The sequence below is a fragment of the Tupaia chinensis genome, unplaced genomic scaffold (genome assembly GCF_000334495.1).
Source record: "Tupaia chinensis unplaced genomic scaffold, TupChi_1.0 Scaffold000146_1, whole genome shotgun sequence".
Taxonomy (NCBI): domain Eukaryota; kingdom Metazoa; phylum Chordata; class Mammalia; order Scandentia; family Tupaiidae; genus Tupaia; species Tupaia belangeri.
Genome location: NW_006159616.1, coordinates 8,158,864 through 8,184,490, shown reverse-complemented (window position 1 = coordinate 8,184,490; position 25,627 = coordinate 8,158,864). Strand labels below are relative to the sequence as shown.

General features: G+C 43.3%; 1 protein-coding gene across 1 annotated transcript in view; it reads left to right on the top strand.

The window, feature by feature from the left end:
• Positions 1–130: 130 nt before the first annotated feature.
• LOC102493207 (regulator of solute carriers 1) overlaps positions 131–25,627 on the top strand; it is a gene marked incomplete at its 5' end in the record, with an annotated part of 55,526 nt that continues 30,029 nt past the window's right edge. The window contains 4 exon segments of the mRNA XM_027770616.1: positions 131–208; positions 13,721–13,850; positions 19,082–19,318; positions 23,438–23,564. Coding sequence (XP_027626417.1) covers positions 131–208; positions 13,721–13,850; positions 19,082–19,318; positions 23,438–23,564 — 572 coding nt within the window.

Below are 25,627 nucleotides of genomic sequence, written 5' to 3'. Positions count from 1 at the left end.
CGCGCCGCCGTCGCCTCCCCTCCGCCCTGCGCCCAGGCCGGGCCGAGCCGAGCTGTGTCGGGCCCGGGCCATGCTGCTCACCGTGTACTGTGTGCGGAGGGACCTCTCCGAGGTGACCTTTTCCCTCCAGGTCGACGCCGACTTCGAGCTGCACAACTTCCGCGCGCTGTGCGAGCTCGAGTCCGGCATCCCCGCAGCCGAGAGCCAGGTACGCTGCGCAGGGAGCGGGGCCTCTCCGGGAGCCAGCCCTCTCCGCCTCGGGGCCTCGCTCTCTCCGGGTGCCTCCGGCGAAGGACTGGGGGGCGGGGGAGGGCGAGGATGGCCATTTCCCGCTCGCCTCCGCATCCGGGAGGGAGTCGCGATGGGTGGCTACCCCCACAGGCCCCGAGGGTGGGTGGGGTGCGAGGAGGGGGCGCTGGGAACCCGACCACAGACGCACCCACCGCAGCGTGAGGGGCGCGTGGGCTGTTGGGCCGCTGTCCCCTCCTGGCCCCTTTGGCCTCTTCTCTCTTAGTAATTCCGAGTTAAGGTGCCCGTGGTGGACCTCAGAAGCTGCCCTGGATTTGTAGGGTTCTAACATCCTGCTTCCCCAACCTGAAATACCAGTTTGGGTCCCTGTGATAGCTAGATGTTCACCTGCTCCTTTGAAGAGGATTCATACTTAAATATACGCAGTTTACCATTAAATGTACAGACTTGCACTTCAAGGTGAGGGAAAAGTTTTGCATTACCTCGTTTGAGATCTTGGAAATGCTCTCTCTAACCTACCACATGCGTCTTTGGTTAAATTCTTTATCTTTTAAAAATTATTGGTTCAAGTCAAGATGTTTATTTCTCTCTGTTCCTCCCTGGAAATGAGCCAAATATTCCTCTGTCTTTTAGGTCACAGTTCAGAGTTTGGGTCAGTTCAAAGCTCAGTGTTTTTGTTAAGGATCTTTGCTTGAAAATGGCCTAGTTTTTTTCTCGTGAATGGTGGTTTCATTTCCTTACCTGCTTGCTGGAAAGAAGTCCAGCCTTTCTTAGCGTTTTAAGTAAGCAATGTAATTCTCAAAATGCTTTAGGGCAGCCACTAATCCTTATCAAAAAAATGGGTGATAGTAGTTCAGTAGCTTGTACACTGAAATGCTTAGGTCCTGACTTGGTATAGTGGGCCTTGGAAGACATCATCTAGACGTTAAGAAAATTACAGATGTCTTCCAAGACTCCAGAATGGAAGTCTTGATTCCCTATTGCAGTTATGAAATAGTTCCAAAAACTATTGCCCAACTACAGCTTGTTCTGCCCTGTCTTACAGTAAACAGATATGTCAATATTTTGTTCAGAAGTATGATTCCTTTACACCATGTGAACTTTAGAACTTTGGCATAAAGCTTCCACAAAGAATTTATTTTAGGGTGCACCGTCTCAAATATGCAGTCTGGCAGAAGCTACGAAGAAATTGGTAAAGGGGAGTTTTCTGTGACTTGTGAAAAGTTATTCCCCAAAAACTGAGGAGCCAGTTGCTGTCAGTGAATCCCTCATGTGTAGAACTAGGAAAGGGTGTTTTAAATTAAGAGGGAAAAATGAACTCTTCCTTCTTTGAATGTGGCTTTTTCAAGTAATCTTTCCCCCCTTGCTGTTATATAATATTACCTTGGGTGGGGAATACAACTTATTTTAAACATAAGTTGATTTTATTAGGGTTTGTAAAAAGACAGAACTTGAGATTGCTTCTATTCCAGCACTTTTTGAGATGGCTGTAAAATAGAGTTTAAGAAAATTAAAGGAGACATCAGATTGAGACAGTTAATTGTATGATCAAGGCAGTCACTGTCCCTCTGCTAGAATAGGAATACTTTATTAATTGAACAACCAGGTTCACTCCAAATTCTTTCTTGGTCAGTATATCAGTGTTTTGGCATTTACTTCCTTCCCAAGCAAAGTTAGCATATAGAAAGTTGGGCTCCAGCTAAGCCTGTATTAGATAGCTGTAAACAGCTCCTGTTTTTCAAGTTTGTTCTGTTGGCTCCATTGTAACCTGACAACACAGTATCTATTTTAAGATGCCTGGTGGTCGGTTGTCTTTCACTTGCTTGCCCATCAGGCAGGAACAGGATCCACTCTAGACACTTGAGTCATTTCCTTTCATCAAATCACAAAAGTAAACATTATTATAGTTTTTACCCACAAATATATCATCTACACTTACTTGAGTTCCTCCTCCTCCCCCTGCTGTTTGTCTCTCAGGGTTCTCCTTATTACTCATGGTCCCTGCCTTCATAGTTCTCTTAGTGGTCCTCCTCTTACTTACCTTCTCCGTTGTTATTCCTTCACCCCTTATTTCTGATTCCATTTCTTCAAGGGAATGTGTATGTTTTCCATTTTCCTGGCTATTCTTTTCCGCTACTGTGTGTCCAGACCAGATCTCCAAACTTTTTTGTTCATAAATTTCTACCAGTAAAGTGTTTGAGAACATACTACTACTTGTGTTTACAGTACATTATATACTTGAGAAAAATTGTATGTGTTATATACATGTCAATGTGTAACATATAGAAAATAGGTTGTAAGTATTATGTATGCATATATAATGCACTGTGTACATAAGTTGTGTTATGTACATGAAGTAATATCTTAGGTACGTTATAAATAGACACAAAATGGAAATTAAGGCAGGATGAGTTAAAATAAATGGCAATGACGAAATCTAGTATTTGTTGTTTTTTTCCTACTCCCTTAAAGAGTAGTCTTGCACGCCTGCCCCACACTGGGATTAATGACTTAGAATTCAGTCTTTCACATCAGTATCAATTGTGCATAAGCATGCACTTGGAAAAGGTGTTCATTTTTAACAGCTCTGGTCTGATTATAGTAGTTATAATGCAGTGATAACAAATTTAGAATAGAAACTATCTCTGCTTGTGCATGTGATTAACGCTGGGCATGTTCCATCTCTCAGTACAAGTGTGGGCCTGGAAGTCAGTCACAGCTCTGCTGGATGCTTTGATGAAGACTTGCCTGGGTGGGAACCAGCAGTTAGCGTAATGGCTATGTCGCTGGATTCCCATGTAGTTGACCGCAGTTCGCGTCCCGGACCCGGTGGCTTAGAACTCAACGCCGGGCACGTGTGCGTGCTTGCCCAAGATCCCGAGAGAAGAATGGAGGAGAAGGGATTGCAGCATGACCATCCCCCTTGGGGGGTGATTTCTCACTTTCTGTCTCTATGTCCCTGTCTGTCTGGCGAGCGCATGCGCCCTATAGCGAAAACCTCTCAAAAAAAAAAAAAAAAAAGACTTGCTTGGGGGTACTTGAAAGATCAGAATTTAACTTCACTTTTCATGTTTTTGTATATTTGAAACATGGCTCTAATTTGTCTCTGTAGGTGGCATGTGGTAAAAACACATGTACAAAATGTGGAAGGACCCTCAAATAAAAGGCGTATTTAAATGCTAAATAGTAACTGAACCTGGGAATGCAGGTCTGTGTACGGCATGATTTGTGGTTTGTAAAACAGTTCCATTTCAGTTTCAGTCGAAACTGAAATGTCCATTTTCAATTGTAGCTGACTTTGGCACATTTATTTTTGCAAGTAATTTTCGTGTATTTTATTCTCTTAAGTGCTGCATAATCATTGTAGAAAATGTATAATACAAAGAAAAGGATAAAGAACAACACAATCTGGACTGACTCCATGGTCTGGTGGTTAAGGCAGCTGGATTCTACATGGCTGACAGCACTGTTCAGATCCTGGCCCCAGCAGCCAGGCACATGGAGATAAGCGGGAAAATGGAGGAGAAGGGATTGCAGTGTGATTGTGCCCATCTGTTTGGCGGGTGCTTTATCTCTCTCCCCTCTCTCTGCTTCTCTGAGTCTCTGGCAACTGACTCTGGCAAATTTGAAAGAACAACACAATCACTACATCATAACCCAGAGGTAACTACAGTTTACTTTCTTTTCTTAAGTTTGTTTCTTTCGTGAAAGAGCACCTTCAGGATGGTCTCGGACCCAGCCCTCTCTTTGGCCTTCTTACCTAGTCAGGATCACATGCACACATGCCCAGCACATACAGGCTGACCTGGAAGTAACCCCCATCTTTCATATAACTTCCAGCGTTGCAGAACCGTGTGCTCCTGCTGCATCACTGCGGCTGGGACTGTAGCTGACTTTTTTTTAATTTACCAGAGAGACAAGGCAAGGAGAGGCAGAAAGCAGCCCCCAGTGGGGCAAAGTCACATCACAGTCTTTTCTCCATTTTTCTATCCTGGGAAGAGTTTAGGCACACACACATGCCTGGGATGTTTCTCAGGATTCCGGGGCAGAGATTCAGACCACACGGTGGGCCCTGTAGGATCAGGCTCTCTTTAACGAGTCCATGGGGCTGGCCATATAGTTTATATATTTTTTTCTAAGCTCTTTTCCTTTATATAGTTGATGTATATTTTAAATACAATGGACCTGAACTGCATGAACAATTTCATGGGTTTTTCCCTAGTCAACACAACATTGTCAGGATTTTCCCATAGTATTTCAAGTTCTTCAAATTTATAAATTTAAAAATTATTATTTTAGGTTTTAGCTTTAGGGTGTGCACTCACTAGAGAGACACAAAGAGGGAAAATGAGAAATCACTCCATGGGGGGATGGCCACACCACAGTCCCTTCTCCATTCTCTCGGGATTTAGGGGATATACACACACACACACACACACACACACACTCTTAAGTTTTTTTTTGTTTGTTTTTTAATATTTATTTAACTTAAGTTGTTACTTTTATTTTTTTATTTGACCAGAGAAAGGAAAAAAGGGAGAGAAAGAAGGAAAGTGAGAAAGCAAGCCTCCAGGTCCAGGACTCAAACCGTGGTTGGCCATGTGGGATTCCAGCACCTTAACTACCACACCACCTGCCAGCCCCCACACTTGTGTTTTTCAAGTAGCTGGCGCAGAGCTCAAACCATGGCTGACCATGTGGGAATACAGCACTTAATTACCACACCACCTGTTGGCCCCTCGAGTTTGTAATTTTTTTTTTCAGAGAGATTTTTTGGTAGGGCGTGTGCACTCACCAGAGAAACAGAAATAGAAAGCAAGAAATTGTCCCCCGGGAGGATGGCCACACTGCAAACCCTTCTCTCTTCTCCTCCCAGGATCTTGGGCATGCACGCACATGTGCCCAGTGTGAGTTTGAAACCACTGGGTCCAGCACTGAAACCACGGTTGACCATGTGGAAGTCCAGCAGCATGTCGGCTACACCACTTGCTGGCCCCTCAAGTTTATAATTTTTAATATTGCATAGCATACCTTTGTATAGCTTTTCTATAATTTAGCAATTTCCCTATTGCTGAGAATTTGATTTCCGGAAAATTGGAATTAGTTATAGGTAACATTGCCATAAACATTCATATAACTAAGGCTTTGATACCCATTTCTGTTTTTTCTTCACAAATCTTTTCATTTCTCCATAAGCAAGAAAGGCAGATACCACCTAGTTGGGTCCCTGTATCTTGATGCACCCCCAGCTTCAGCCAGCTGTGGATGTTGGGCATGCATGTGTCTCAGGTGTTCAGGGAGGTCCCAGGGTATAGACCTAGAGCCTTCCCATGTGGGTCACCCTCGCAGCGTATTGTGCCTCAGCTGCACCACCATCCGGCCCCCTGGTTGATTCTTTTCTTTCTTACTGCTAGAAAGTATGTGTGTCTGCCAGAGAAGGAAAAAACACCTTAATGGGGAGTGGTCATGTCTCATTCCCTCCTTTTCCATGTTTCCTTCTTTTTTGTCCCTGTTCTGTCTGGGTTCTGGGCATTCACACACATCTGTTAGGCATGTTTTTCAAGCTACCAGGACTAGGACTTGAACCATGGTCAGGCTATAGGGCTGGCTCCCTGGTTATTCTTTATTTGTGATAAACTCATAGTTACAGAATTGTTAGGTCAATGGCATAAACTTTTTTTCCCCTAAGGTATTTGCCATAGGACGTGTGCACTCACTGGAGAGAGATAAGAGACAATGAGAGGAAAAGTGAATCACCCTTGCCCCCAGGGAGGATGACCAAATCATAATCCCTTGTCTTCTGATTATTCTGGGATTTTGGGCACGCATGCATGTGAGCCCAGAGTAATTGTCATGCTGCCAGATCCAGGACTCCTAACTGATCAGCAATGTGGGAGTCTAGCACCTTAACTACCACGCCACCTGCTGTCCCCTAAAGGCGTAAATTTTAGTTTTTAAGAATTATTTATTTAAGGACCAGCAGTTAGTGTAATGACTATGTCGCTGGACTCCCATGTAGTCGACTGCAGTTTGCGTCCTGGACCCTGTGGCTTAAAACTCACGCCGGGCACGGGTGCATGTGTGCCCAAGATCCTGAGAGGAGAAAGGATGAGAAGGGATTGTGGCGTGGCCGTCCCTCCTGGGCGGTGATTTCTCGCTTTCTGTTTCTCTGTCTCTCTCTGTCTGGTGAGCGCACGCACCCTGTAGCAAAAACCTCTCCAAAAAAAAAAGAATTATTTATTTAACTGTATTTATTACTACTAATTTTTAATTAGCTACAGGGTACACACACTCACCAGAGAGGCAGAGAAAGAATAAGTAAGGTAAGCTACCTGGTCCAGGACTTGAATGGTAGTTGGCCATGTGGGAGCCCAGCACTCAACCACCACACTTCCTACTAGCCCAGGCATAAACTTTTGTCCTTGTTGTTAAGGAGTTATTTTATTTAACTTTATTTATTTATTTTAATTTGACCAGAGAGAGAGAAAGTGAGAAAGCTGCCAGGTCCGAGACTCAAACTGTAGCCAGCCATGTGGGAGTCCAGCACCCTTTACCACCACGCCACCTGCTGGCCCCAACATAAACTTTTGAAAGGCTCTTAGTAAATGCTGCCAGATTGCTTTCCAGAAAGGTGTAGAATTCAAGTTAGCTATTACAGGAGATAAGAGAGGTAGTTAACTTGGTGTATGGAAAACTCATAATCAGTGGTAATACTTTATAGCCAGTCATGTGGCCAGTTGACAATCCCTAATGTTAGAAATGCTTCTTTAAGATTTCTGTTAATTGAAGGTTCCCGTTTAGAGGCCAGAGAACATTTGGTCCCTGCTGTGGAGTTTTATTAAATTTGTCTGCTGTTGGGCATAGGTGGCATAGTAGTCAGGACTCCTGCATGGCCAACCGTTGTTCAAGTCCCAAGACCTGACAGCTTTAAAGAAGCCAGGCACATGTGCATGCATGCCCAAAATTCCCAGAGAAAAATGGAGAAGGGATTGCAGTGTGGCTGTTTCCACTTGGGAGTGATTTCTCACTTTCTGTCTCTCTCTTCAGTGAGTGCACATGCCGTATAGCAGAAATCTCAACAAAAAATTAGTCTGTTAAATGTTAAGATCAGCGTTCAGTTTCTGGGATATCTCTTCTGGAATAAGCACCAATAGTGCCAGGTCTGACGACTGTGACTCTTAGCTGTATGCATTTTCCTCTTGCACGTCCTCGTAACTGGCAGCACTTGGATTCTGAGCATTTGTAGCTCGAGTCAGGTAGCACCGCCGTCACTGGAACTCCTGGTTTCTGCTGGTCAAGGTTTGAGGTCATTGGTCTGATGAATACTCATGACTTGTAAGCCTATTTTAACAAAAAGAAATCAGCTCTTTGTGGCAGTTGTAATTACAACTAAGCTTTAGTTTATCTCATTTGTGTTTTTAGACTAAAATGGACTACACCTGTTTTCTCAGTGTGACCAATGTGCTTCTCCTGAATTCTGGAGTCTAGTGTCTCTAGGATACTGGAGCAGATGGCAGCATTAATGATTTCATTATCACCTTCCACAAAGGTGTAAAACTCAGGTTAGCTGTTACACGAGATAATACAGGTAGAGAACTTGGTGTATATGCATTCTCGATGTCAGTGATTATCTGGATCTTACATTTTTATTTAGATCATCCTGCTTTCCTTCAGAAAAATGATAATGTCTGCTACGGAAGTACTGTGGCAGATAGTGATGGAGAGATGTGCACCATCTAAATAGCCCAAGGGAGTAAAGCGATGATGCAGTGGTGACACAAGTGCACCCTAGTGGGAGGATTCTGGGTTCACATCTGAGGACCTCCTTGCGCACACCCAGCATACCTGTGTGCTGGTGATCCAGGCTGCTGAAATTGGGTGTGGAGGGTAGCATGAAGACCTTGTTGGGGACCCTTATCTCTCTGTCTCTTTCTCTCTCATGAAAGAAATAAGTAAAAAAGGGTCCAAAAAGGAAGGAGTTGGTAGTGTTCTTTTCTTCATGTTCAGAGCAAGGGGCCACATCAAGCAGTGGATAGTATTTTGATCTTCCTGGTGGGTTAGACACTTGGTGGCAATGGCTGACTTAGCAGCTCTTAGTAAAGTCATTTGGTTAGTTCACCAGGCTCTTTGGGGTTGTTAGAGCACATTTTATATGGCACCAGAGATGACACGTTCTCCTAATAGTGACCTCAGGTCACTTAACTATGTATCTGTCTCCCTGTCCATAAAATGGGACAAGTCAGGGCTAGCAGGTGGCATGGTGATTGGAGTGCTGGACTCCCACATGGCCGACTGTGGTTTGAGTCCTGGACCTGGCAGCTTGCTTTCTCACTCCCTTTCTCTCTCTCTAGTCAAATTAAAAATAAGTAGATAATATTAATAGAATGAAGTAAATCTTTTTTTAAAAATGGGACAAGTAATGCCTATTTTGTAAATGGCTGAGACTTTAAATGAGAGGGTATGAGGATTATATATGAGCCTGTGAGAATCTGGTGTGTTGTTGTCTCCTAAGAGAAGCGCTTGCTCAGTTGTCACTGGCTAATTTAATTGGGCTTTCCATGTAGTGTTTCCAGCCTGAAGAGAATTCAGTGATTTTTGTGGATAGGATCATTTTGACCCTCCCAAGTTTGATTTCTCATTATAAGTAAAATTTCTCTTATAGGTACAATTAGAATACATTGCTGTCCTAGGCTAGTCAATAGTGTAGTGGTTAAGGTGTTGCTTCCCACATAGTGCAAGTCCTGGACCTGGCAGCTTGAAAAACAACTTGGGCATGCATACCAGAGAGGAGAATGGAAGAGAGGATTGTGGGGAGGTCATCCCTGGCCGGCGGCAGGCGGGGAGGGGTTCTCACTTTCCCTGTCTGCCTCTCTCCAGTGAGAGCACTCGCTCTATAGCAAAAATTTATTAAAAAAAAAAAGAGAGAGAGAGAGAGAGACTGACTGTATATGTATAAATATACTGATAATGGGACTCGCAAGTGGTGTGGTGGTTGGGTGTTTGGACTCCCACATGGCTGACCACAGTTCACATCCTGAACCTGGCAGCTTGCCTTCTCCCTCTCCCTCTTTGTCTGTCTCTAGTCAGATTAAAATAATAATTATTAAAATGAAATAATTTTTTTTAAAGAGATTTTGGCCTTAGGGTACATGCACTCTCCAGAGAGAGAAAGAAACAGGGGAAAAATGAGAAATAATTTCCAGAGGGAGTGGCCATGCCATAATCCCTTTCTCCTCCTTTCTTCTCTCAGGCGTACACACACGCATCCGGACATGATTTTCAAGCTGCTGGGTCTGGGACGCAAACCACAGCCAGGTTACCAGCAGATAATGTAATGATTATGTTGTAGTCTACTGCGGTTCGAATCCTGGACCTGGAAGCTTAGAATTCGTGCTGGACGCTTGTGCATGCAAGCCCCAAATCCCAAGAATGAAGGAGAAGAGATTGTAACATGGCCATCCCCCCAGGGTCAGATTAAAATAATAATTATTAAAATGAAATAATTTTTTTTAAAGAGATTTTGGCCTTAGGGTACATGCACTCTCCAGAGAGAGAAAGAAACAGGGGAAAAATGAGAAATAATTTCCAGAGGGAGTGGCCATGCCATAATCCCTTTCTCCTCCTTTCTTCTCTCAGGCGTACACACACGCATCCGGACATGATTTTCAAGCTGCTGGGTCTGGGACGCAAACCACAGCCAGGTTACCAGCAGATAATGTAATGATTATGTTGTAGTCTACTGCGGTTCGAATCCTGGACCTGGAAGCTTAGAATTCGTGCTGGACGCTTGTGCATGCAAGCCCCAAATCCCAAGAATGAAGGAGAAGAGATTGTAACATGGCCATCCCCCCAGGGGTGATTTCTTGCTTTTTGTGTCTCTGTCTCCATCAAGCGCATGCACCCTGTAGCAAGAATCTAAAAAAACAAAAACAAACAAAAACAGCCAGCCATGTGGGAGTCCACAGGTGTAACCCCTGTGCCATCTGCTGGTCCCAAAATGGAGTAATTATTTTAATAAATAAATATACTGAGTTAAATTTCTGAACCTGAAAGATAAAAGACTAGGCCATAAGCTGCTGGTGTCTTCGGTGGCCTTCAGTGTCGGCACCACCTTGGAAGGGCCACCCACATGGCATTTCTCTTAGCAGGCCTCTCGTTACACTTTCATCTGTAATGCTTAGAATTCTTGGTTTATAGTTTTTTCCTTTTTTTCCTGTTATAATAGGACTGTCAATTGTATTGTGGAAAAAAATGTTGATTCTGTTGTGCTTTTGTTATAAGATAGGTGCTTAAATAAGGGTCTGAATGGGATCCTAGAATGACAGTTCCAGTTTGTTGAAATGTGTTTTAACTCCGCAGGGTGAGGATGAGAGAACTTTAAAACATAATATTTCTAGTCTATACTAAATAAGTCGTCTTTTTTTTTTTTTTCCCCCCCGAGAGTTTTTATTTTTTGCTATAGGGCATGTGCGCTCACTGGAGAGACAGAAAGCGAGAAATCACCCTGCAGTAGGGATGGCTGTGCTGCAGATGGCTGTGCTGCAGTCCTTTCTCCATTCTCCTATTGGGATTTTGGACATGGACACACATGTGTCTGGCATGAGTTTAAGCCACCGGTCCTGGAACTCGAACAGCAGTTAATTACATGGGAGTCCATTGATGTAATCATTATGCCATCTGCTGGTCCCGATATACTACATAAGTTATCACCTCCCCAGGGGGGATGGCCACACCACAGTCACTTCTCCTCCATTCTCTCAGGATCTTGGGCACGTGCACACACATGCCTGGCATGAGTCTAAGCCACTAGGTCTGGGACTCAAACCGCAGTCGACATGGGAGTCCAGCGACATAGTCATTACGTCAACCACTGGTCCCATACTCCATAAGGTTTTTTTTGGGAGGAGGGAGAGGTTTTTGCTATAGGATGATTGTGCTCGCCAGAGAGACAGAGACAGAGAGGCAGACAGCAAGATATCCCCCCCCCCCCCTCGCCAGGGGAAATGGCCATACCACAATCCCTGTTCCTCCATTCTCTTCTCAGGATCTTGGGCACACACGCACATGCACCCAGCATGAGTTTAAGCCACCAGGTCCAGGACTAGAACTGTGGTCAACTACATGGGAGTCTAGCGACATAGCCATTTCGCCAACTGCTGGTCCCTACATAAATTTTATACTTACTTATATTAGTTCTGCAAATCAATTCTTTGCTTATCTCCACAAGGGCTCAATTTGAGAGAGAATTTGATTTCCTATAGTTACAGACCTCATGGCAGTGCAAATTCTGAAAGCAGCTATGACAGAATCACCTTCTTTCTGGTTGAAATGCTATATTTTCCATTTCTGTGTCAACCTTACTTGGAGAGCTCTGAGAAGCTGTGAGGAAACATTGCAGAATGATACCTTAGCAGAAAGAACTGGAAGGGACAGCTGTAATGACTATCTAGCCCCAGCTGCCTCTTGACACATGGGAAATGTGTGGTCTGGGCCAGTTGAGTGGCATTCCCACACTGGAACTGTTGGTAGAGCCAGGACAGAACTCAGGTTCCCCAGTTTGCATGTGGTCTGGTGCAAAGTGAATTGTTAGGAAGAAAAAACCTTTTAAAGTCTGAGTTTTTTTCTCAGTGCCCCTCTGGAGTATACAATAACACAGGGTAGATTTTATGTTCCTTCCTGGTAAAATCAGTATGCCTTTGTGTGTTCCTTTCTTTTCTTTTCACAACACATTCTTTGATCAGTTTTTGTGCTCCCAGGTTTTCTTCAGTGTTTGATTGCACATCGTAAAAAGTATTTTTATTAGTATTATGTCCCTGAGCCTTTTTATCTGCCTTGTTTAATTGTTCTTTTCTGAGTTTCTTTGATACTACTTTCCACTCATAAACATGAAAAATTTTAGAGATGATAGAAGAAAAGGAAGAATGCAGGAAAAGGTGGTATTTGGGAACTTTTTATATTTACCAATGTGCAAGGTGTACACATTATTTGGGGCTGGCAGGTGACATGGTGGTTAATGCGCTGGACTCCCACATGGCAGACTATGGTTCAAGTCCTGGACTTAGTGGCTTGCTTTCTCACCTCCACCCCTGTCAAATTAAAAGTAATAATAATAATAATAAAATATTGTGTGTTTTTTTTTTTATAGTACACACTTAGTAGTACATGCACTTTTCACTTAATGACCAAGTCCCTTTCCTGCAACTAACTAAGTTGTTGAGCCAATTGGTCAGTAAGTGTTAGAGCTGTATGTCTTGTGGTGTGTCATGGCTGTGGGGTACGTAATTTTCAGTAGATGTCATGCAACACCACACTAGAATAATGTAATTCTGTCCATGCAAAAAGCATATATTAGATAAGTTCCAGAGGGTGACACAGCACAATAATGTGAATCCAGCATAATCGTTTTTATGTATTTTGAGACAGTGAGTGCGCAATAAAGTAGGAAATTTATAAATGAAATGTGTAGTCTTGCGTGATTGTGAAAACTTTGTGTCGTGAATACTGACTGACTGGGAACTCGGCAAAGACTGAAAAGGGGGAGTCCCATGCCAGATAACTGGCCGCCGGTCCCAGTCCCAGTGGTTCTTTTTTTGGGGGGGAGAGGTTTTCGCTATAGGGCACGTGCACTCACCATACAGACAGAGACAGACATAGAGACAGAAAGCGAGAAATCACCCCCCAGGGGGGATGGTCACGCCACAATCCCTTCTCCTCCATTCTCCTCTCAGGATCTTGGGCACGCACACACACGCGCCCAACAGGAGTTTTAAGCCACCGGGTCCAGGACGCGAACCACAGTCAACTACGTGGGAATCCAGTGACATAGCCATTACGCTAACTGCTAGTTTCCGATCCCAGTGGTTCTTAAACAGGTGGATTGTTACAGGAGGTGTGGCTGTGTTGTAGTTAGTGTTCCCGGAGCAAATCATTCCCATTTCCCTTCCTGCTCAAAATTACTTTCAAAATTCATTCATACTTTAATTCAAAAAATATACAAGCATCAGCTGTTTTATCAGGCCCTGTTTTAAGCGTTTGTAGACAAACGCAAGAGTCCTTATCCTAAAGTAGCTCACATTTTAGTGGAGCAGAAAGACCATAAACAAGCCAATAAATACATAGTATGTTAGGTAACTTAAATAGGGTATTAAGGAACGGCTCTGAAGGGGTAACGTTAGATCACTCCTCACGTAGAGAGAAGTGCAACGACCCTGTTGGGAAATGACTTCCCTGTTATTTGGGGAACTACAGTCACGGTATGAGGTGAGATCAGAGGGGAGCCAGGGTCTAAATGACTTGAGACTGCCTGGTAGGCGATGGGAAATATTGGGGGTTTTATTCTAGGTGTGATGGGAATCCATTGGAGGGTTTCAAATAGGGAATGACATTATGTGGTTAAGAGAACTATGGTCTTTCTGCTTTGTGCTATGTTATCTCTTGGTGTTTTATACTGTTAAATCTTTTCTTGTTATAGATTGTCTATGCTGAAAGACCTCTCACAGACAACCACAGATCACTGGCTTCTTACGGCTTGAAAGATGGAGATGTCGTAATACTACGACAGAAGGAGAATGCAGACCCTCGACCTTCAGTGCAATTCCCAAGTAAGATCACTTGGTTTAGGTTTCCGTAACAAAAGCACCCGTTGGTAGCAGGGCATATGGTTTATATGGATCCACTTTGGATTCTTACTCCTACCATACACATCCTGGACAACTTAACTTTAACTTTCCTACATAGGTTTCTTCTGTAAGGTAAATGCCATAACTAACCCCAGCTCCTAGAGTTGACATGAGAATAATTCAAGCCCTAAATAAGTGTTAGCTTCTGTTAATTAATGATAATAATATAAGAATCTTTATCTTTGGGAAGTACTTTAGAGACTACGTAAACTTAAAATTCATGCTCATGTTTTTTTAGAGAGAGCTTTTTGCTATAGGGAACATATGATCCCCAGAGACACAGAGAGAAAGTGAGAAATCACCTGCTTGGAGGATAGCCATGCCTCAATCCTTCTCTTCCATTCTCCTCTTGGGATTTTGTGCGTGTGCACATCTGTGTCCAAAGTGAGATTGAAGTTTCTGGGTCTGGGACTCAAATTGCCATTGACCATGTGGGAGTTCAGAGCCTTAACCACCATGACACCTGCTGACCCCTAGAATGATCTTTTTGGCTGGACCCTCATGCTCACTTTTGTAACAGTGTCTGTACTTCAGTGATCAGCCTTTGTGGAACATTTTATAGTCGGCCACGTACTTGGCACCCACATTTCACAAGATCCCTCTTTATGATTTTTTATTATTAACAGATGAAGTTCAGATGTTAAGTGATTTCTTCACAGACTGTTCTTTAGGTAGAAACAGGGAAAAGTACAACATAGCTTGGAACCTAGTACGTTGGAATTTAGGAGGTTTCTGTGTCGCATTCTTGAAACAGTGCACAGAATTGTGTAGGTAGAGGCGTGTGTGCATTTGTTGGGAAGCAAGTCTATAGCTTTCTTCAGGCACTCTTAGAAGTTCATAAGCCAAAAGTTTTTTGTTTTTGTTTTTCTGTAGGGCACATGGCTCTTGCCAGAGAGGAGAGGAATGAGAAAGCACTCCTTGTGAGGTTGGCTATGCTACAGTCCCATCTCCATTTTCCTGTTGGGATTTTGGGCACACAGACACACGTGTCTGACATGTTTTCAAGGTGCAGGGCCTGGGACACACATCATACAGTTGGCCATGTGGGATCTAATTGCCTTAACCACAATGCCATGGGTGGCCTGATTCACAGAAAGAAGTTATTTATATTTTAAGTTTTTGCCATAGGGCGTGTGCACTGGCTAGAGAGAGAGAGAGAGAGAAAGAAATCACCCAGGGGACATGGCAGTGCCGTAGTCCCTTGTCCAGTCTCCTGCTAGGATTTGGGCATGTTCATCCATGTACCCAGCATGATTTTCAAGCTGCTGGCCTAGGACTTGGACCGTGGTCAGCCATGTAAGAGTAGAGCGCCTTAACCACCAAGCCACCTGCTAAGCCCAAGTTTTTAAGGACCTAATGTGTGAAATTACTTGGTAAAATGTGTTTGTGGGTTTTTTTCCTACTCCTTACCTTATTCTGGTAGATTTCTTTAAACATTGTTTAGCCTCTATCTCACCTGGCTTTAAAGTTAACAGATGATATGTGTCTGGCTGACGGCAGACTCCAACTTAGAGCACAGTGCTTCCATTCAGCCTGAAATGGGGGCTGTGTAAGTCTATCAGGTGCTGGCCATACCAGATACATTTCATTAGTCCCTTGGGGCTGCTGCTAAATTTTAAAAAGAGTACTGGTTCAGATAGGCCAGTCAATTAAAACCCTTCTTTTGGTTAATTTGCTGCAGTTGTTAGTTTTGTTTGTTTTTCCCCCCTACTATTCATACCTATAAGAGAGCAGATAGGTTGAGGGAGAGTGGGAGGAAATCTGATCTAAACAAGTTTTTCAAAATTGCTCTGAAGTGCATGGACTCTCAAGATAACATGTAACAGGGCTGGAGATAAAGTTTCTCCATCAAGATCGCTCACCCCTGTATGTGTTGCGAGCTGGCCTAGATTAACTGCCTCAGAGATCGTGCCACTCGCTTCATCTGTTCGCTTATTGAGGGTTATCTGCGTGCACGAACACATACTTACTCACTGCCGACTACAGTCTCTGAGGAAAGTGGCTAGTTGAACCCACACTATAGGCAGAGACCTTACTGCTTGAGTTAAGCAGTTCTTTTTTCAGTTGTGGAACAGCTTTAGGGTAGCCCCAGCCTTGAGACAAGTTTGGCCTCAGATATATTTTTAGGGTTGAAGTGTGGATTACTCTGGTCTAGACTCTCACTCTGACTACCTGTTTACCTTTCTCTTTTTTTTCTTCTTTTTCTTTTAAATTGCCTAAGAGAGAGAAAGCACCCGTCGATGGGACATGGTCTTTTCCTCCACAGTCTTTTTTCCTCTGTTTCTCCATCCTCTCAGGATTGTGGGCATGCATGGACATGAGCCTGGCTTGTTTGTCAAACTGCCAGGGCCTGAATTCAAGCCATAGCCTGTTATTTGGGATGCGGCTTCCTGTGCACAGGGTTTAACCACTGTCCCTTTCTTTTTTTAGTAACAGTTTTATTGAGATATAATTCACATATTGTACAGCTTTCCCATTTAAAAGGCACAGTTCGGGACCAGCAGATTGCATAAGTGGTTACATCTCTGGATTCCCACAGGGCTGACCACAGTTCTAGCCCCAGACCCAGGGGCTCGAAAATCATGCTCTGTACGTGCATGCCCAAGATCCCAGGAGGAAAGGAGGCGAGGGGACTGCAGCGTGGCCATTCACTCTTCTCACTTTCTCTCTCACTGTCTCTGTCTCTCTCTCTCTCTCTCAATCTCCAGCTAGCACACACCCCTTATGGCAAAAACCTCTTTTAAAAAAAAAGGATACAATTCAGTGCGTTTTTGTTTTTGTGTGTGTGTTTTTTTTTTTTTTTAAGAATTATTTTTATTTGACTTTATTTATTTTAATTTGACCAAAGAGGGACAGAGTAGCGGGTTGAGAAAGCAAGGTGTCAGGTCTGGACCCAGACTGCAGTTGGCCATGTAGGAGTCCAGCGCCTTAACCACTGTGCCACCTGCCAGCCCACAATTCAGTGTTTTTAGTGTATCCACAGAGTTGTGTAGGTGTCACAACAAGCAATTTAGGCACATTTTCATCACCTTAAAAAGAAACTCCATTTCCCCGTAGGTCCCCCAGTCCTAGACAAACAAAATTCTACTTTCTGTCTGTGTATTTACCTCTCCTGGACGTTGCATGTATTTGGTCACAGGAAAAGTCATGACGCATTTTTGCATGCAAGAATATAAAACTACATCATGACTTTTCCATGACCCAATAGAATAAATGGAGTCATACATCATACAGTATGTGTCTTCTTCATTTTAGGATTGAGGTCCTCTTTTACTTTCATTTTATTGGTCAGCTAGGCTGAAGTACAGCACTTTGGAGTTACAGCCTGTAGACTGAGCAGAGCTTTTGGTGTACTCAGCACTCAGAATCTGTGAGAATCCCTTTTCTGTTTTTCTCTCCTATAGGAAGTACACGTGCTAGTCCCTTAGGGGCATAAGAAGAGTTAGCAGCAATGCACAGGTGAAAGTGTAAATTCAAAGCACTATTTAAGAACCTCCCCAAAACAACATGTTTAGTTAGCATGGTCTTGCAGAATTTAACATCTAGCACTTAGATGTTCACTTGATAGGAATAGTACTCTTTGCCAAGTGTTAGGACTCTTTGAATCTAATGTCAGACCAGGATTTTTCTCAAGAACCACATTCAGATTTATGTAATCACATTTATTGAGACTAACTGTTCTTGTTTTAATTCTGCTATAGAGCATGTTTGCTTGCCAGAGAGAGAAAGGTGAGAAGTCATTCCCCAGGGGGCATGGGCACTCTGCAGTCCATTCTCTTACATTCTTCTCTCAGAATTTTAGGCATGCATGCATACACACCTGCTGTGATTTTTTTTTTTCAAGGTTCAAGACTTAAACTGTGCTGTTGACCATGTGAGGTCCAGCCACTTTGTCCTCCATACTACCTGCTAGCCCAGAGACTAGCTGTTCTTTTGTTTTGTTTTGATTTAGAGAGATTTTTGCTATAGGGTGCATGCACTCAACGGAGAGACAGAGAGAAAGTGAGAAATCACCCCCTGGGGGGATGCCATGCCACCAACCCTTCTCCTCCATTCTCCTCTTGGGATTTTGGGCATACATGCACACATGCCAGGAATGAGTTTTAAACCACCGGGTCCAGGGACTCAAACCATGGTCGACTATGTGGGAGTCCAGCAGCATAACCATTACGCCATCTGCTGGAGAGATGAGAGACAGAAAGCAAGAATTCACCCCCTCTCCCTCCCCCCCCCCACACACACACAGGAGGGGAAGGGCCACACTACAGTCTTTTCTCCGCTCTCCTCTCAGAATCTTGGGCATGCACACACACGCACCCGGTGTGAGTTTTAAGCCATCAAGTCCGGACTCAAACCATGGTTGACTACATGGGAGTCCCGCGATGTAACCATTATGCCATCTGCTGGTCCCGAGACTAGCTGTTTTTAAAAGCATAAACAGATAAGGGCCTGCAGGTGTCCTGGAGCTTTAAAGTCACACCAGGTCCATGTGCATGCATGCCCAAAATCCCAAGAAGAGAAAAGAGAAGGGATTGAACATAGCCATCCCCACTGGGGAGTGATTTCTCACTTTCCCTCTCTGTCTCTCTGGCAAGTGCATGTACCTTATGGCAAAAACATAAAAATAAGTAAAAAGATAATATCTATTATGGAATGTTTTATGAGTTTGGGGTTACTACCATTATCTGCCTTTCCTTTTCTGTTCTTTTTTGTGGGAGGAGATTTTTTCTGTAGGGCAAGTGTGTTCACTGGAGAGACAGAGATGAAAAGCAAGAAATTACTCCTGGAGGATGACCGCACTGCAGTCTCTTCTCCATTCTGCTCTTGGGATTTGGGCACACACCTACATGCACCTGGCATGTTTTAAGCCACCAGGTCTGGGACTCGAACCATGGTCAGCCTTGTGGGAGTCCATCAACGCAACCTTTATACCATTTGCTAGTCCCTTTCTATTATTTTCTATCTATGCACTGTTGGACTGCAGTCTTTATGTTCAGTGAGGGTGAGAAAGCGCGAGGGAAAGGCAGTAGAGCGTCTACCATTATCATTTGCTAGCCATTTGTAGTGCGTATGAGTAAGCGTTCTGCTGTTACCTTTAGATGCCTGTTTTTATGGAGTCGTTTGAGTAAACTTTGGATTGATTTCCTCCACAGATTTACCCCGAATAGACTTCAGTAGTATAGCTGTGCCTGGCACGTCCAGCCCCCGGCAGCGCCAGCCACCAGGAGCACAGCAGTCCCACTCATCTCCTGGAGAAATTGCTTCATCTCCCCAGGGTTTGGACAATCCAGCCTTGCTCCGAGACATGTTGCTGGCCAACCCACATGAGCTGTCCTTGCTGAAGGAACGCAATCCACCTCTGGCAGAAGCTCTGCTCAGCGGAGATCTTGGTAAGCTCATGACTTTGGAAAGCTGTCAAGCTGCCCTGCAGTAAAATAATTGTGTCACAGCAAATGTGAAGAGACTCATGCAACTGGTGAATTTATCCCTCTGTCACATGATCTGTTAAACACGTCAGTGAGTTGTTTGTGAGAGGGAAATGAATGCCAACGTCAGAAGTTCACTTACTTGTCAATAGCAATAGAATTTTAGGACTGAAATCCATCTAGACCAACCCCATCAGTTTACTTTTTATATTTTCTTGTTTTGTGCATAACCCAGATACTGATTTTTTTTTATCTCATTTAATTAGATTTTCAGTTAAAGAGATTATCAATCTGTGTGGCAAAATGGAGCTGCTTTGTCCTCATCTATGCCAAATTTAGGTGATAGTAGGGTTGTCAAGTTTGGAGTTGCATTTGAGCCATTCATTTTAATAAGAGAACGTTTACGGGACCAGCAGGTGGTGTGGTGGTTAAGGTGCTGGACACTCCCACATGGCTGACCACGGTTCAAGTCCTGGGTCTGGTGGCTTGCCTTCTAACTTTCCTTTGCTCGCTCGCTCTCTCTCTTTCTCTCTCTCTCATCTCTCTCTGCTCAAATTTCTAAAAAAAAAAAAAAAAAAAAAAAAAGAATAAATTAAATAAATAATTCTTAAAAGAATTATAAAAAAAAAGAGAACGTTTACTTCTAGTCATCTTTATGAATAAAATTTTCACCACCAGTTCTCCCATTTTACTCTTGGTTTTATGAGGCTGTGCTGATTACATTTTAAAAAATGAAACAAACCCTTACTAGCTTCTGCCTCAGTGGACCATTTTTTACCTACAGGTAATATTTACCTACCAAGAAGTACACAGATTTAAGTATATAGTTCTTTGAGTTTTGACAATATCATCGAACCTCAATCAAGAAATGTTTCTCTCAGCCAGGAAGTTCCACTGTGTTTCCTTGTAGTCAGTTTCCTCTCCTCATAGACTGCCACTGTTCTAGTGGTTATCGTGGGGTAGTTTTGCCTGTTTTGAACTTCACGTGTACAGTATATACTCTGTTCTGTCGGGCTTCTTTCATTCACCTTATTCATTCATCTGTCTTACATACATTAGAAGTTCACTTGACCATTGTCTTGATTTCTTTCTTTTGAGAGAATTTTGCTGTAGGGTGTGTGTGCTCGCCGGAGAGATAGACAAAAGTCAAGAAATGATCTGTTGGGGGGATGACCATGCTGCAGTCCCTTCTTCATTCTCCTCTCAGGATCTTGGGCATGCATGCACATGCTTGGCATGAATTTCAAGTCAATGGCTCGACACTCGAACCACATGGGAGTCCAGCCTTAAGCACTTTGCCACCTGCTGACCCCTTTTCTTGGTTTCTTTAATTGCGTATATGAGCTTATCTAATTCCCAGAGACTGTGATGATGACACTTAAATATACTACCATCTAGGGCTGGCAGATGGTGTGGTGGTTAAAGGTGCTGGACTGACTCCCACACAGCCAACTGTGGTTCTCTCTCTGTCTCTTTCTGTGGTCAGATTGATAAATAATGATAAATACTTTTTTTTTAAATGTACTACCATATAAGAAATAGAAAATAGATTCTTATATATATTGTTGGTCCAGCAGGTGATGTGGTGGTTGGGGATGCTAGACTGCCACATGGCTGACAGTGGTTTGAGTCCCGGAACTGGCAGCTTGCTTTCTCACTTTCTCTCTCTCTCTCTCTCTCTCTCTCATGCTCTTGCTCTGTCCCTCTCTGGTCAAATTAAAAATAAATAAAGTTAAATAAAATAATTCTTTTTAAAAAAATATGTGTATATAATAGCAAGTAATGTTTTTTTCTGTACTAAGTTGTCTGCCTAAATCCATCAGGACACAGAAAGTATGGGTAGACTAACAGTAGTTTGGACTTATCTGATTTAAGGCAGTGTGTCATAAAGGAAATAAAATTAGAAGATAAAAGGGGGATTGTAGAGGGCTCTCTTTGTTTTTTGGGTAATAGGGCGGTGAGGGCAGTTGGGAGACAGAGTGAGGACACTTACCTGTCTCATAGGTGGTCATTTCTTACTGATTTAGGTTAGAGAGTCGTTATCTCTGCGTAGAAGCAATATGATGGATGGGGAACTTCTTAAAAGAATAAGATGTTTTGGATTGTCCCCATCACACAGTGGTTAGGCCCGTGCAGAGGAAGCCATATCCCATGTGACCCACTGAGGTTCAAGTTCCGTATCTGTCAGCTTCACTCAAGGCTTGCATGCATGCCCAGGAGATGGAGCATTAGAGGAAGACAGATTGCAGCATGACAAGGCCCCTTTAAGGGTTACCTAGTCTCTTCCCTCTCTCTCTCTCTCTCTCCCCACTTCATGCATGAACACATACTTTCTTTCATAAGTGAAAATAAACTGAAAAAAAAAATTGAGAGGCCAGCAGACAGTGTAGTGGTTACATAGCTGGACCTTACATGGTTGACCTTGGTTTGAGTCCTGGAACCAGTCATTTGAAATTCATACTGGGCACATGTGCGTGTGTATCCAAGATCCTGGGAGGAGAATGGAAGGAAAGGGACTGTGGTGTGGCCATCCCCTCTCAGACAGATGCTTTCTCATTTTCCCTCTCACTATCTCTGTCTCTCTGGCAAACACATGCACCCTAAGGCAAAAAAACTAAACATTTTTTTCTTTTTATATTTTATTCCTTTACACTGAATTTAAATAAGGAAATACTCTTGGCTAGAGAAGAGAAAGTAAATGTAATTACTCATTTCAGATTATTATACTAATTTTTTATAGCCATAGGGTGCATGAGCTTGACAGAGAGAACCTCCCTAGTGGAGCACTGTTGTGCCCCAGTCATTTTTCCTCTATTTCTCCATTCCATCAGAATTTTGGGCACACATAGGGCCAGCAGGTAGCATAGTGGTTAAGACACTGGACTCCCACATGGTCTGCTAAAGTTCAAGTGTCAAACTTGGCAGCTTGCTTTCTCACTTTTCCTCTGTCTCCCTGGCCAAATAAAACAAATAAAGTTAAATAAATAATTCTTTAAAAAGAAGAAGAAGAAAGAATGAATTTGGGGCACATACACAAACAATGCCTAGAATGTTTTCCAAACTGCTAGGGCCAGGAGTTGAACTTAGGTCAGCCATGTGGGACCTGGCTCTGTGTGCTCAGCACTTAACTACTTTGCTTAACTACTTACTTTGGACCAGTCTCCAACGCCCTTAGTTACTTTTTTTTTCCCCTTCAATTTTGCCAGAGGGTACATGCACTTTTCCCGGAAAGAGATGTGGGATGGGGGCAGTGCAAAAGCATCTCCCCTGGGGAATGGTCATATTGCAGTCAATCCCTTCTCTTCCATTTTTCTTCCCTTTTGGGATTTTAAGTACAGGTACACACCCCTAACATGTTTTTCAAGCAACTGAGTCCAGGACTCAAACTGTAGTTGGCTATGTAGAGTCCACTTGCCATAAACACCATACCACTAGCTGGCCTAAATTACTTAATTTTTTTTTTTTCCGTGAGCATGTATGCATGGGGGAAAGAGGGAAAAAGGTTCCCCAAAACGGTTTTTTTTTTTTTTTTTTTTTTTCTTTTTTTTTGGAGTGGTTTTTGCTATAGGGTGTGTTCACTCGCAGAAAGAGAGAGACAGAAATGGAAAGTGAGAAATCACCCCATAGGCGGGATGGCCACACCATAATTCCTTCTCCTCCATTCTCGTCTCGGGATCTTGGGCACGCATGCACACGTGCCCGGTGTGAGTTTAAGCTACCGGGTCCAGGACTTGAACCGCAGTCAACTACATGGGAGTCCAGTGACATAGCCAACTGCTGGTCTCCCCAATAGGGTCTTAACACTGCAATCCATGCCTGTCCTTCAGCCAGCCCTAGATCATGGGCAAGAGTGTACCCAGTATACTCAGAGAGGTCTGTGAGCTTGAACTGGAACCCTCCCATGTGAGATTACCTTGTAGAACATCGCTTCTGCTGTGTCCCACTCTGGCCCCTCAGATAAATTTTAGTGATCCTCTCTACATCTTGTGTAGTTGTATTTTGAGAAATTGTTTGATATGGAAAAGGACTGACAAAGAATGGAAATATAGGAGTACTTAAGATTTTTCACCCTTATTGTTGTAGAGAAGTTTTCCAGGGTCCTGGTGGAGCAGCAGCAGGATCGAGCCCGGAGAGAGCAAGAAAGGATTCGTCTCTTTTCTGCTGACCCTTTTGATCTCGAAGCTCAGGCAAAGATAGAGGAAGATATAAGGTAATCCCAGCTGTGCACCTGGAGAACAAGACTCGGAGAACCCAGATTTCCCAAACTGCAGGTCATCTGGTATTAATTGGGCATCTGGAGGAAGCTTCCCTATTTTACGGTTTAAATTATAACCTTGGTCTTTTAGGTTCTCTCCTCTTCCATTTTCCTCACATTTGATTCAACATTACAAAGGTATAGATGCCCAACTTAATGATTTTCTTCTCTAAAGTTTTAATGAAGACCTTCTGACTGGCAGACAGCATTATTAAAGTAGCTCAGATAGGGGGCTTTAGGACTGAGTAGAAGCCCCCATTCTGTGAGACTGCTAGGTAACCATCTACCATTTAAGAAATAGCAAAAGGGGTTGATTTTAATTGTTTTATTTTTAGAATTATTTTATTTATTATTTTTAAAGAATTTTTTATTCAGCTTCACTAGAGAGAGGCAGAGAGAGAGAGAGAGAGAAAGCAAGCCACCGGATCCAGGACTCAAACCGCAGTCAACCATGTGGGAGTCCAGTGCATTAGCCACCATACCACCTGCTAACCCCTAACTGCTATTTTTTAAAATTTGCTGTAGGATAAATGCTCTCACTGGAGAGTGAGAAAGCTGTCGGAGGCTCGAATCATAGTTGGCCATGTAGCGGTCTAAACTGCAGGCCCTGAATCTCTTTTCTTAAATATATGTATGAGTCCTGATCAAACCTAGGGCTTAACCATGACTGGATTAGAGGCACAGCTCTGCATAAATGAAACTTTGTAGTCAAGGGTCTGTTTTCCATCTGAGTTATTGTACTCCTCTCTGAATACAACTGACTGACTACTGGATATGTTTCTAGGTCCAGTATCTGTAATTCAGTGGTTCTCATCTGACACTGCATTAAAATCACAGAGAGAGGTTTTTTTCCTTTTTATTCTCTTTCCTCTAAGTTTTTGCTAAAGGGCACATGCACTCTGCAGACAGAAAAAGAGAAAGTGAGAAACTATGCCTCAGGGATGGCCAGGCCACAGTCCCTTCTCCAGACCTCACTTGAGATTTTGGGCATACACATGCCTAGTGTGATTTTCAGGTCACTTGGTCCATGATTTGAACCTCACTATCAGCCATATGGGATCCAATGCCTTAATCTCCATTCCACCTCCTGGCCCTGTGAGAAAATAAAAAATGCAGATTCCCGGGTTCTTCTCCCACATCTGGTGAATCAGTCGTGAGGTGTGCAGACTTAGCAAATACAACGATGCTAATGCCAGCCTTGCTCATGTGCCTTACAGGTCACAGCGAGGTGCTCTGCAGTCAGCCCCTTCAAATCTAGAACAGCTGCCTCCCCACCCAAATCCAGTGTTCATTGCTAATTATGAAGGCCTTGGTATAACTAAGAAAAACAAACCTTGAGAGTGCTGCGGTTACGTTATACTGAACAACCTTTGGGGGCTGTGTCATCAGCTCTGGTAACTTACGGGAAGCCTCACGTGGTTGTTTTATTACACTGTCAACTTGGAAGTCAAGTAATTCTTTTTCATTTCTTCTAGGATCACATTTGAAATTAAAGGCATGTAACTTGTTTGTCAGAATCAGTGATGGTCCTAAGCCATTGACTTGTGTTCTCATTGATTATGTTAGATACTCTGACTACCTTTGAGAAGCACCTTACTAGTTACATCTGCCCACAGAAATAAGACATTTTATGTTCTCTGAACCAAGACTGCATTGCAGCTATAGGGAGAGCTGACATACGTTTCCAGAATAATTGCATCAACCCAGGAAGCAGGTGGGGGAAAGCATCATAGGCAAATGGTTTGAGCTCTTGGAAGCAGGGAAGTGAAACAGCATAGCCATCTGGCCCGTGTTCCTCTCCGGGGGTGGGTAATGCTTCAGTTCTAAGGGAGAAACCTTGTGCCTTTGAAGAGACTTTCCTACATGTAAGAGCCCAGAATAGCCAAAGTAACTGCTTATCATCTCAGGATTTTTCTCCCTCTGAAACTTACTTAGACTGGAGTTAAGGCAAGATCAGGGGTACGCAATTTTTTTTTTTTTTTTTTTTTAGAGAGAGAGAGGTTTTCGCTATAGGGCCC